The following is a 12,864-nucleotide window of genomic DNA, read 5'->3' as shown; positions in this document are numbered from 1 at the left end:
CAGAGGGGTGAGGTGTGGTGTGGTTTGATCCTGGAGATGTGGAATACCGGGTGGTATTCCACATTCCGCAGTGAAGCTGGGAGTTGGAGCTTCACTGCGGCAGGGCTGAGGATCTTGAGGATTCTGAAGGGTCCAATGAACCTGTCCATCAGTTTCGGTGATTCCACCTGAAGCGGGATGTCCTTCGTCGATAGCCACACCTCCTGCCCGGGCTGGTATGTAGGGGCCGGGGACCGCCGGCGGTCTGCATGGGTCTTGGCCCTCATCCGGGCCTTCAACAAGGCAGAACGGGCGGTGCGCAACACCCGACGGCACCTCCGAAGGTGGGCCCGGACCGAGGGCACACCGACCTCTATCTCAACCACGGGAAATAATGGGGTCTGGTACCCCAAACACACCTCAAACGGGGAGAGGCCGGTGGCAGAAGACACCTGGCTGTTATGTGCATACTCGATCCAGGCCAGGGGGTTGCTCCAGGCCGTCGGGTGCGCGGATGTCACACAGCGGAGGGTCTGTTCCAACTCCTGGTTGGCCCGTTCTGCCTGTCCGTTCGTCTGTGGGTGGTACCCGGACGAGAGGCTCACGGTGGCCCCCAGTTCCCTGCAGAAACTCGTCCAGACTTGAGAGGAAAACTGGGGACCACGATCCGAGACAACGTCAGTAGGTATCCCATGCAGACGGACGACGTGGTGGACCAGGAGGTCCGCTGTCTCCTGGGCCGTAGGGAGCTTCGGAAGGGCCACGAAGTGGGCCGCCTTGGAGAATCGGTCCACTATCGTGAGGATGGTGGTGTTGCCCTGGGACGGTGGGAGGCCCGTGACAAAATCCAGGCCGATGTGGGACCAGGGGCGATGAGGCACAGGAAGCGGTTGGAGCAGTCCTTGGGACTTCCTGTGGTCAGCCTTGCCCCTGGCGCAGGTGGTGCAGGCCTGGATGTACTCCCGGACGTCGGCCTCCATAGACGCCCACCAGAAGCGCTGCCGGACAACTGCCACGGTCCTTCGCACCCCTGGATGACAGGAGAGCTTTGAACCATGACAGAAGTCTAGGACCGCAGCCCTGGCCTCTGGTGGGACGTATAGTCTGTCCTTTGGTCCAGTTCCCGGGTCCGGACTTCGTGCCAGGGCCTCCCGGACGGTCTTCTCCACGTCCCAGGTGAGGGTGGCCATGATAGTGGACTCAGGAAGGATGGGCTCCGGTGGATCCGACAGCGCAGTTTTGACCTCCTCTTCGTGTACCCGGGACAAGGCATCCGATCTCTGGTTCTTGGTCCCGGGGCGATAGGTGATCCGGAAGTCAAAACGCCCGAAGAACAGTGACCAGCGGGCTTGCCTGGGGTTCAGCCGCCCGGCGGTCCTGATATACTCCAGGTTCCGATGGTCAGTGAAAACCGTGAACGGCACAGACACTCCCTCCAACAGGTGTCTCCACTCCTCAAGAGCCTCTTTCACCGCAAGGAGTTCTCGATTACCGACGTCATAGTTCTGTTCAGCCGGGGTCAACCTGCGAGAAAAGTAGGCACACGGGTGAAGAGCCTTATCAGTCTCTCCGCTCTGGGATAGCACGGCTCCTATCCCTGAGTCAGAGGCATCCACTTCAACCACAAACTGGCGGCTAGGGTCCGGCTGCACCAAAACTGGCGCAGTAGAGAACCGTCGTTTCAACTCCTTGAACGCGGCTTCGCACCGATCCGACCAGGTGAAGGGGACTTTTGGAGAGGTCAGGGCTGTCAGGGGGCAACTACCTGACTGTAGCCCTTAATGAACCTCCTATAGAAATTAGCGAAGCCGAGGAACTGTTGCAGCTTCCTACGGCTTGTTGGTTGGGGCCAATCTCTCACCGCCGCAACCTTGGCCGGATCAGGGGCGACGGAGTTAGAGGAGATGATAAACCCCAGGAAGGACAAAGAAGTGCGGTGAAACTCGCACTTCTCGCCCTTCACAAACAACCGGTTCTCCAACAACCACTGCAGGACCTGACGTACATGCTGGACATGAGTCTCAGGATCCGGAGAAAAGATGAGAATATCGTCCAGATATACGAAGACGAATCGGTGCAGGAAGTCCCGCAAGACGTCGTTAACCAAGGCTTGGAACGTCGCGGGGGTGTTGGTGAGGCCGAACGGCATGACCAGGTACTCAAAGTGACCTAACGGGGTGTTAAATGCCGTCTTCCACTCGTCTCCCTTCCGGATCCGAACCAGGTGATACGCATTCCTAAGATCCAGCTTAGCAAAGATTTTGGCTCCATGCAGGGGGGTGAACACGGAATCTAACAACGGCAACGGGTATCGGTTGCGAACCGTAATCTCGTTCAGCCCCCTGTAATCAATGCATGGACGGAGTCCGCCATCTTTCTTGCCCACAAAAAAGAAACCTGCACCCAATAATGCTGCTAATAAAATTAGCTATAAAATTTTAACTATTGGAGAAAAAATTACTCATAACCATCCCAAAGACGTATCGTTATCTTTGGCTGCTTTCAGTGATGCCGGTATTTGGTTAGACTCTTTCTCTCAGATTGTTCTGTCTGAGTTATTTTCATTAGTTACTTCATCCAAACCATCAACATGTCTATTAGACACCATTCCTACCAGGCTGCTCAAGGAAGCCCTACCATTATTTAATGCTTCAATCTTAAATATGATCAATCTATCTTTATTAGTTGGCTATGTACCATAGGCTTTTAAGGTGGCAGTAATTAAACCATTACTTAAAAAGCCATCACTTGACCCAGCTATCTTAGCTAATTATAGGCCAATCTCCAACCTTCCTTTTCTCTCAAAAATTCTTGAAAGGGTAGTTGTAAAACAGCTAACTGATCATCTGCAGAGGAATGGTCTATTCGAAGAGTTTCAGTCAGGTTTTAGAATTCATCATAGTACAGAAACAGCATTAGTGAAGGTTACAAATGATCTTCTTATGGCCTCAGACAGCGGACTCATCTCTGTGCTTGTTCTGTTAGACCTCAGTGCTGCTTTTGATACTGTTGACCATAAAATTTTATTACAGAGATTAGAGCATGCCATAGGTATTAAAGACACTGCGCTGTGGTGGTTTGAATCATATTTATCTAATAGATTACAATTTGTTCATGTAAATGGGGAATCTTCTTCGCAGACTAAGGTTAATTATGGAGTTCCACAAGGTTCTGTACTAGGACCAATTTTATTCACTTTATACATGCTTCCCTTAGGCAGTATTATTAGACAGCATTGCTTAAATTTTCATTGTTATGCAGATGATACCCAGCTTTATCTATCCATGAAGCCAGAGGACACACACCAATTAGCTAAACTGCAGGATTGTCTTACAGACATAAGGACATGGATGACCTCTAATTTCCTGCTTTTAAACTCAGATAAAACTGAAGTTATTGTACTTGGCCCCACAAATCTTAGAAACATGGTGTCTAACCAGATCCTTACTCTGGATGGCATTACCCTGACCTCTAGTAATACTGTGAGAAATCTTGGAGTCATTTTTAATCAGGATATGTCATTCAAAGCGCATATTAAACAAATATGTAGGACTGCTTTTTTGCATTTACGCAATATCTCTAAAATTAGAAAGGTCTTGTCTCAGAGTGATGCTGAAAAGGCTGGACTATTGTAATTCATTATTATCAGGTTGTCCTAAAAGTTCCCTGAAAAGCCCTCAGTTAATTCAAAATGCTGCAGCTAGAGTACTGACGGGGACTAGAAGGAGAGAGCATATCTCACCCATATTGGCCTCTCTTCATTGGCTTCCTGTTAATTCTAGAATAGAATTTAAAATTCTTCTTCTTACTTATAAGGTTTTGAATAGTCAGGTCCCTTCTTATCTTAGGGACCTCATAGTACCATATCACCCCAATAGAGCGCTTCGCTCTCAGACTGCAGGCTTACTTGTAGTTCCTAGGGTTTGTAAGAGTAGAATGGGAGGCAGAGCCTTCAGCTTTCAGGCTCCTCTCCTGTGGAACCAGCTCCCAATTCGGATCAGGGAGACAGACACCCTCTCTACTTTTAAGATTAGGCTTAAAACTTTCCTTTTTGCTAAAGCTTATAGTTAGGGCTGGATCAGGTGACCCTGAACCATCCCTTAGTTATGCTGCTATAGAGTTAGACTGCTGGGGGGGTTCCCATAATGCATTGAGTGTTTCTTTCTCTTTTTGCTCTGTATGCACCACTCTGCATTTAATCATTAGTGATTGATCTCTGCTCCCCTCCACAGCATGTCTTTTTCCCGGTTCTCTCCCTCAGCCCCAACCAGTCCCAGCAGAAGACTGCCCCTCCCTGAGCCTGGTTCTGCTGGAGGTTTCTTCCTGTTAAAAGGGAGTTTTTCCCTTCCCACTGTTGCCAAGTGCTTGCTCACAGGGGGTCGTTTTGACCGTTGGGGTTTTTCCGTAATTATTGTATGGCTTTGCCTTACAATATAAAGCGCCTTGGGGCAACTGTTGGTTGTGATTTGGCGCTATATAAATAAAATTGATTTGATTTGATTTGATCTGGGAGGTGGAGTTCTGGATCAGCCCGGCAGCTAATGAGTCCCGGATGTAGGTCTCCATTGATTCGCGCTCAGGTCGTGAGAGGTTGTACAGCCTGCTGGACGGGAACTCAACGCCTGGAATCAGATCAATGGCACAATCGTACGGACGGTGCGGGGGAAGGGTGAGTGCCAGATCCTTGCTGAAGACGTCAGCAAGATCGTGGTACTCAACCGGCACCGCCGTCAGATTGGGAGGGACTTTGACCTCCTCCTTAGCAAAAAAAAACCGAGAGGAACCGAGGATCCTAAACACACCCGATGGCAGGTTTCGCTCCACTGAACCACCACCCCAGACGGCCAATCAATCCGGGGATTGTGTTTCAACATCCATGGGAAGCCCAAAATCACACGGGAGGTAGAAGGAGTCACAAAAATCTCGATCTCCTCCCGATGATTTCCAGACACCACCAGAGTTACTGGTTGTGTCTTGTGTGTGATTAAAGGGAGAAGGGTGCCATCTAGTGCCCGCACCTGCAATGGCGAAGGGAGCACCACCAGAGGGAGCCCTACCTCCCTTGCCCATCTGCTGTCCAGCAGATTCCCTTCTGACCCCGTGTCCACCAGTGCTGGGGCTTGAAGGGTTAAATCCCCGCTTAGGATTGTAACTGGGAGTCGTGTGGAAATATGTGTATGTCCCACGTGAATGTCTTGGCCCACCCTTAGCCCAGTTTCTAGGGGCGGGCGTTTGTGTTTAACCGCTTGGGGCAGTCTCTCTGCATGTGCTCATTTGAACCACAGACAAAACACTCCCCTCGGGCCAGCCTCCGCTGTCTGATAGGTGGTCTAAATGTGGCCCTGCTCATGTCCATAGCTTCATCAGCAGGGGGAGCTGTAGCCACACGGAGCGTTGAGGCTGTGAAGCGTGGGGAGGGCGGAAGCTTTTCGAACCCGGAAGGGAGAGGGACGGCGCGTGCCCGGCCACGTCCTTCATCTCGCTCCCGACGGCGTTCCTCCAACCGATTGTCTAACCGTATAACGAGATCGATAAGCCCATCTAAATCACGCGGTTCTTCCTTAGCTACCAGGTGCTCCTTCAGGACCGACGACAGTCCGTTTATGAAGGCGGCGCGGAGCGCAACGTTATTCCAGCCGGACCTCGCAGCCGCGATGCGGAAGTCGACTGCATATTCGGCTGCGCTCTGGCGCCCCTGTCGCATTGACAGCAGCACTGTTGAAGCGGTCTCTCCTCTGTTAGGGTGATCAAACACTGTTCTGAACTCCCTCACAAACCCACTATAAGAGGTAAGGAGCCGTGAGTTTTGCTTCCAAAGCGCTGTAGCCCAAGCACGTGCCTCACCACGAAGCAAGTTAATTACATAAGCCACCCTGCTGGCGTCAGACGCGTACATCACAGGTCGTTGTGCAAAGACGAGCGAACACTGCATCAGAAAGTCCGCGCATGTCTCCACACAACCCCCGTACGGCTCTGGGGGACTTATGTATGCTTCAGGGGATGGTGGGGGGGTTCGTTGAACGACCAGTGGAACGTTTATATCCGGCACCGGGTCGGCAGGAGGAGGAGCCGCAGCAGCACTCTGATCGCACGCTTCCACCTGTGCGGTGAGAGCCTCCATCCTGCGATTAAGGATGACGTTTTGCTCGGTCATCAAAGCCGAGCGGTAAAGGTGGTGAGGATTTGCTGCAACTCACCGAGCACACCTCCTGCAGACGCCTGTGCACCCTGCTCTTCCATTTGCTGTCCAACAGATGGGTGACGCCCCTCGGGATCCATGACGCTGGCCGAGATATCCTGTTGTGAAAGTGTAGTGACACGGACCCACAACAGGGGGCGTAAATGAACGGACAATGAAAGAGTCGAATATGAACACTTTACTGTTGTGAATGACCACAACACAGAGGAATGTGAAATTTTGCAGACAGTCAATCACAAGGGTGACGTGTGGGCAGGCTTGAGGATAGAAGACGTCTGTCCTGAGATGAACCAGAACCACACGATTTCCTCCGCCACCGAACCCGGAGAATACTGGAGCCGCCAAGTCCCGAGTCCCCAGGTGGCCACCGTCTTCGAAGGTCGGATCTGGTACTGCTGGCAGGGAGCAGAGACAATAAGATATGGGTGTGTGCACACCCAGTAACAACAACGGTGGGAATTCCACCTACACCTCTAACACACACTCGTGCAGCTCCTGTCTAACCACTTATCTGGTAGAGGTGTGAAGCGAAGCCGTCGCTGATCACACCAAATGCCAGTCTCTCAGATAAGGAACACCACAGGAAAGCGGCTGCAAAAAGAGTTCAGACTGACACACAGTTTACTTTAAGGCTGAGAATATTATCTGAACGGTTCGACGATATCTCGGCAATGAGGTGGAGATGCCGTCCGGGTTTTATGGAGTGAGATGATGAAGCATGGATGGGTGACAGCTGTCAAGAGATAATGAGTGACAGCTGTCATCCCCCGGCTGTGTCCGTGGCGGCAGCGCCCTCTCGTGCCCGAAGCCCGCACTTCAGGCAGGGCGCCCTCTGGTGGTGGGCCAGCAGTACCTCCTCTTCTGGCGGCCCACACAACACAAACCATCTCAATCTCACCTCTCTGACTTTGTCTCCAAACCGTCCCACCTGAGCTGTCCCTCTGATATGTTCATTCCTAATCCTGTCCATTCTCATCACTTCCAAATAAAATCGCAACATCTTCAGCTCTGCCACCTCCAGCTCTGCTTCCTGTCTTTTTTTTGAGTGCCACCATCTCTTGCTTCCCCTCCATCCAGTGCATCTCTCACTTGCTCACTGAATTTCACACAACAGTCTTCCTCCTTTAGCTTCCACCATCTCATCCTTTGTTGAGCTCTCACTCTCTTCTTATTCACCTCTAAAGTCATCCTACAAACCACCATCCTATACTGTCTAGCTACACTCTTTCGTGGCATCACCTTACAGTCTATAGTAGAGAAGCTTGAATCTTTGACTGAACTGGGTTGCTTGACGCAAGGACGTTTCACTACTAATTGCAGAAGCTTCCTCAGCTAAAATTCTTGCTCTGGTAATCTGACTTCTGTTTTGACTCTTGTAGAGAAGAATGACTCTTTATAAGAGTCAAGACAGAACTCAGACTACCAGAGCAAGAATTTTAGCTGAGGAAGCTTCTGCAATTAGAAGCGAAACCTCCTCACGTCAAGCAACCCAGTCCAGTCGAAGATTCAAGCTTCTCTACTATGGAAACCACCTGCACAACTGAGAGCCTTCACAGAAACACCTTACAGTCTCCAATTGCTTTTGTCTTGCATCTCCTACACAGAATGTAGTCCATCTGTATGCACCTTCCTCCATTCTTATGTCACCCTGTGCTTTTCCCATTTCTTAAAGTATGTATTGTATGTATGTACCACATACATACACATTCCATCCTTTTTGCAAAATCATTAGGCCCACTGACGGCATAAGGAATGCTGGATGACCCTTGGCTGTGGTGTAACCCCCGGCTTGGACTTCTCATCATTCTATACATGTACTTTTGTTATTATGTCATGTTGTTTTTATTTCCTGTTTTCTGTTTCTTCACCTTAATAAAGCTTTGTAAAAACCATGTGACTGTTAGAATGGCCTAAGCAGAGGGTCACCCCTTTGAGTCTGGTCTGCTTGAGGTTTCTTCCTGAAATCATCAGAGGGAGTTTTTCCTTACCACTGTCGCCTGTGTGCTTGCTCTAGGGCAGGGGTGGGCAATCATGTGCCATGAAGGGCCGAGACACTGCAGGTTTTCCTTGCTACCAATCACCTAGTAGGTGATTTCATTAATGTTCAGGTGTCTCAGCAGGTGATTTCACTGACAACAAGGTGATTATGTTCAGGGGAGAAGCTCATCAGCAAACCCACCAGCTGAGGTGATTGGTTGCAAGGAAAACCTGTAGTGTCTCGGCACTCATTGCCCACCCCTGCTCTAGGGGTTGGTAAGCTTAGACCTTGCTTGTGTGAAGAGCCTTGAGGCAGCTTTGTTGTGAAATGGTGCTATATAAAATTAAATAAATTGAAAATTCATCACCCCTTCAATTTACAACTTCACACTCATCACCCTGTCAAACACTCTCTTAGCCTCCAACACACTCTTAACATACTCTTCCTTTAAAATGACCCCACCATTTCTCTTCCTGTCCTCACCATGATACACCTTGAAATCACGGCCTTTGCTCCAGGTCTGACTTCCCTTCCTCTTGGTCTCTTGCACACATAATATGTCTGCCTTTCTCCTCTCCATCATGTCAGCCAGCTCTCTCCCTTTACCAGTCATACTCCTGACATTCAAAGTCCTGACTCGCACTTCTAGTTTTCCTCTTCTCCCACTGTCTGTGGACAGGTTTTCCTCCTCTTCTTCTTTTTCACACAGCAGTAGCCCAATTTCCGCCAGCACCCTGTTGTGCAACGGCACCGGTGGTAGTCGTCGTTAACCCGGGTCTCAAAATAGTAATTACTAGCTGAGTTACCCGTTCTACACACGGGTAATACAGAAGAATTTTAGCCATGTCATTGTATATATCATGTCACTTTAGTTAAGGTGTAGTAAGTTGCATTGTGTGTATGTTGTCATCATTAATTTTTATAGAGCAATTTGTGACATTCATGATACCCAAGCGAATGATGATAATGGTGATAGCTTGTCATATCACTGCAATGCTCTGGCAGCTGTACACAGCAGGTACATTTTAACTGAAAAACCATGCAGCGTGATTATAACCGTGGGTATAAATGGTACACTGCAACAGCTCACAAAAATCCCAAATGAAAGAGTTGACAGTACAGAGTAAAGCTGCAACTTATACTCCAGATAATATGGAAATGCATAGTAAAAGAGAAGAATTTGAGTACCTCTGCTTTCAAGGGCAAAAAATAAATAAAAAAGGATGGAGCCATAAAAGCGCTCATGTCAGAGGTTGTTGTATCAACATCTACAGTATTACAAGTGCAAAAAGAATCTAAGTACATTCCACAAAATATAGATAATTCCTGATAACTGTATCTCAGACTGATGGAGGCATGCTGTCTGTTTGTGTGACAAACTGTGTGCAGGGTTCCATTTAATAGCATCCCTCAGTAGGAAGAAAAAAAAACCCCACAATGAATATAAATCAACAATAATAAGCTGTGCATACCATGCATGAAAGGTAAATGGGTTGTATTGAATTATATATCGCATGTGAACATCAAAATTTATTGATTGAATGGAGACATTTCCAAACAAACAAATTCCTTTATTCCATAACAAACTATGACATACTTTGGTAATCCCTTGCATTGCCGTAGAGCCCATAATGTTGTTGTGCATTCCGTGACATTAACTGAAGGTTTTGCAGAAGTGCCAGGGTTGTGCTTGCACATCACATTGTACAAGTGTGACACATTACGTCATCAAAGGGTGCATTGCATCAAATTATTCACACCTGTTTGTCACAGATTTATATACCCTAGCCTTCCAGAATTCATATCTATGACAATAAGACTGGAGCTTTAGACTCAGATTAATTTGTTTAAATAAAAATGGTCAAAATAAAAGCACAGTTTATGCAATACATTCAGATCTGTGTAACTTCTTGGTAAATGCTGGTATGAATTTGTAAGAGAGGCAGATATTTCCAGTAAATTGAGTGGACTTAGTTTAACTGTGAAGTTCTGCTTTTGTAAAGGGCCTCTGTATGTCTTGGACTAGATCATGAGCTTGAACTGAGTTACAGTGCATCCAGAGATTATTCACAGCGCTTCACTTTTTCCAATTATTTTTTTTTATGTTACAGCCTGATTCCTTTCCCTCTCAGATCATGAGAAACTAAATTTTCTGGTCTGATGAGACAAAGATTGAACTCTTTGCTGTGAATTCCAGGTGTCATGTTTGGAGGGAACCAGCTACCATCCCTACAGTGAAACATGGTGGTGGCAGCATCTTGCTGTGGGGATGTTTTTCAGGACAGGAACTGTGAGACTAGTCAGCCAAGCTTGTGGCATCATATTCAAGAAGACTTGAGGCTGTAATTGCTGCTAAAGGTGCATTAACAAAGTACTGAGCAAAGATTGTGAATACTTATGTACATGTGTTTTCTTAGTTTTTTACTTTTAATAAGTTTGCAAAAAATTTCTAAACTTTTTTTTCATGTTGTCTTTATGGGGTGTTGTGAGTAGAAGTTTGGGGGTGAAAAATGAATGCACTGCATTTGGGAATAAGACTGTAACATAAAATGTGGAAAAAGTGAAGTTCTGGATGCACTGTATAGATTGTGCCATTGAACGTGGTAAAACAACCTTTTGACGCTTTGCTTCTTTTTGTCTTCTGATCATTTAGCTCCAATGGGAAGTCGGTGTCTTGGGCACAGACTGAGCGCAGTGGTTCACGTGGCAACCACCTGTGGCAGCGGCTGTCCTTCCACATCAAAAAGAAGGAGAACAATCAGACAGCTGTCATCAAGCCCTTCTCCAAAACCTCTGAAGAGCGCTACTGTCGAGCATCCGACCTGCCCCCTCATGTCCCTCTGCCCTCTCTCCCCTCTATGTCCTCCCTGCCCACTCATCCCGATGGAGGTGCAGACAAGACCCTCTACGACCTCTCAGAAGCAGAAGAGCAGTACTCAATCACATATCGGCCCCAGACACCTTCACCAATCAGCACAGTCAGCCAGAGACTAGGGGTGGGCTTGGAGGAGGAGCCTCAGATGGCTGGCATTCCAAAGTACACGAGCAGCATTTGCAGCGGTGGCAGTGGTAGCAGTTGTGTTCCCAGTGTCAGCGGATCTGTCGTCACTGGGTGCGATGGTCGCCTAGTAACCATGGATGACATGCCAGAAGAGCCCCAAAGTTCACTGATGGACCAGATCAGCTGTGTCGTACACCGATTTACCGCCAATATCACAGAACTCAACAGCATGATGCTCTCGACTTCTCCATCTCATTCGCACACGCACAAACACACGCCTCCTTCGCCGCACCATGCTGACCCGTATCTCTTACCCCGTGAACGCCACTTGCCCCCAGCCTACACTGATGTCCAGCCCCTGCCTTCCATCGAGCCAAACTTGAGGAGCCGGGACGGCTGCCTCATTCACCCAGTCCCTCCTTACCCTTTGCCACCACCTCACCCCCAGGCCTCCCCCGCTGTTTCCCCAATACAAAGAGGCATGGTAGTCTGCCTCCCAGAGTCCCCACTGAGAAGGGAAGAGTTGGAAGAGGAGCTCATTGCTTTGACTCCTCCGTCACCATTCCGCGATTCTCTAGCATCCAGCAATGGCTCACCGATTTCAGATACAGAATTGTGTCTGCCCCCAGTGCCCTCCCACCCTCCTCCGTCTCCACCTCTAAGATACAGCCAACTGACACTCAGAAACTACAGCCAGAGTTCCTCCTCACTGTGAAGGAAGACTGGACAGGATGGACAGAAATCCATGCAGCAGAATTAAATTCAGAAGTCAAGAAGCCGCTGAGGGCTAGCTCGTAAGGATACCAAACATTGACTCTGCAGTGTCTTTGTTTACATATTTACACTGAGATAAAAGTAATGTTGACATGTTGCATTTTCTTAGTACTGCGCGATGATTGAGGAGCCACAAAAAAACAAAACAAAAAAAAAAAAACGGCCTCTCTCCGATGCTTTGTGGTCGATAACGCCAGAAATCATTCCAGAAGGTCTATCAGTTTTTGGTGGGGGCCTTAAAGTTACATGGCTATCAACTAATTAGAGATTACAGGTGTACGTGTTTGAGTGTGAGACATTGCATGCATGTTGGTTGTTCCCCCCTCCCCTGTATCTTTGCTGATTTATAATGATGAAATAACAGCAAAGGTTAGCGATGAGGTGAGACCGCTCAAAGCCTGTGTGAACTTACAGCGGCTAACAAGGGCACATATGGTAATATATTTGCTCTACTGCGCACACACACAGACATACACACAAAACGCACACTTGTGTGAGCACACACAATGTTATCAAACACTGTAAATATCGTAAGATTTGGATTTTCTTCTGACATGATTATGACAAAAGTGCATTGCTTTAACATACCAGATAGTATGTTAGTCTCAAACATCATTTTATCCATTCAGCTCTCCAACCAGTTCTATGGGCCATTTCCACTGCCTTCGCCTTCATTGTTTTTCCTCGGTCTCTCTTTCTCTTGATGCTTTCTTTTATCTTGCCAATATTTCAGTATTTTCTACTCTTCCACTTTGTTCTTCAGGAGTCTGAATGTATATTTTCTACATGATTACAAAAGCCGACGGGACCAAATCTTTTGTATCTGCGTGTCTGTGATTTGAGAAGGAGGGACAAGAGGATTTCTCAAGAGCAGGCCTGGTTTAAAGTACAAGTTCTGACAATATTCGAGTGAATTTTTCTGAGAGAGCTGAG

At 48.0% G+C, this 12,864-nt stretch overlaps 1 protein-coding gene across 3 annotated transcripts in view; it reads left to right on the top strand.

Moving 5' to 3' along the window:
• grm5b (glutamate receptor, metabotropic 5b) overlaps positions 1 to 12,022 on the top strand; it is a 310,360-nt gene extending 298,338 nt beyond the window's left edge. For all 3 annotated transcript variants that reach the window (XM_034167750.1, XM_034167749.1, XM_034167751.1), the window contains exon 18: positions 10,810 to 12,022. In XM_034167750.1, coding sequence (XP_034023641.1) covers positions 10,810 to 11,872 — 1,063 coding nt within the window. In that variant the 3' untranslated portion in view covers positions 11,873 to 12,022. The remainder of the gene's footprint in view (positions 1 to 10,809) is intronic.
• Positions 12,023 to 12,864: the final 842 nt, after the last annotated feature.

This window comes from Thalassophryne amazonica, chromosome 4 (assembly GCF_902500255.1).
Source record: "Thalassophryne amazonica chromosome 4, fThaAma1.1, whole genome shotgun sequence".
In the NCBI taxonomy this organism is placed as follows: Eukaryota; Metazoa; Chordata; class Actinopteri; order Batrachoidiformes; family Batrachoididae; genus Thalassophryne; species Thalassophryne amazonica.
This window is presented reverse-complemented; position numbering and strand designations above follow the sequence as displayed.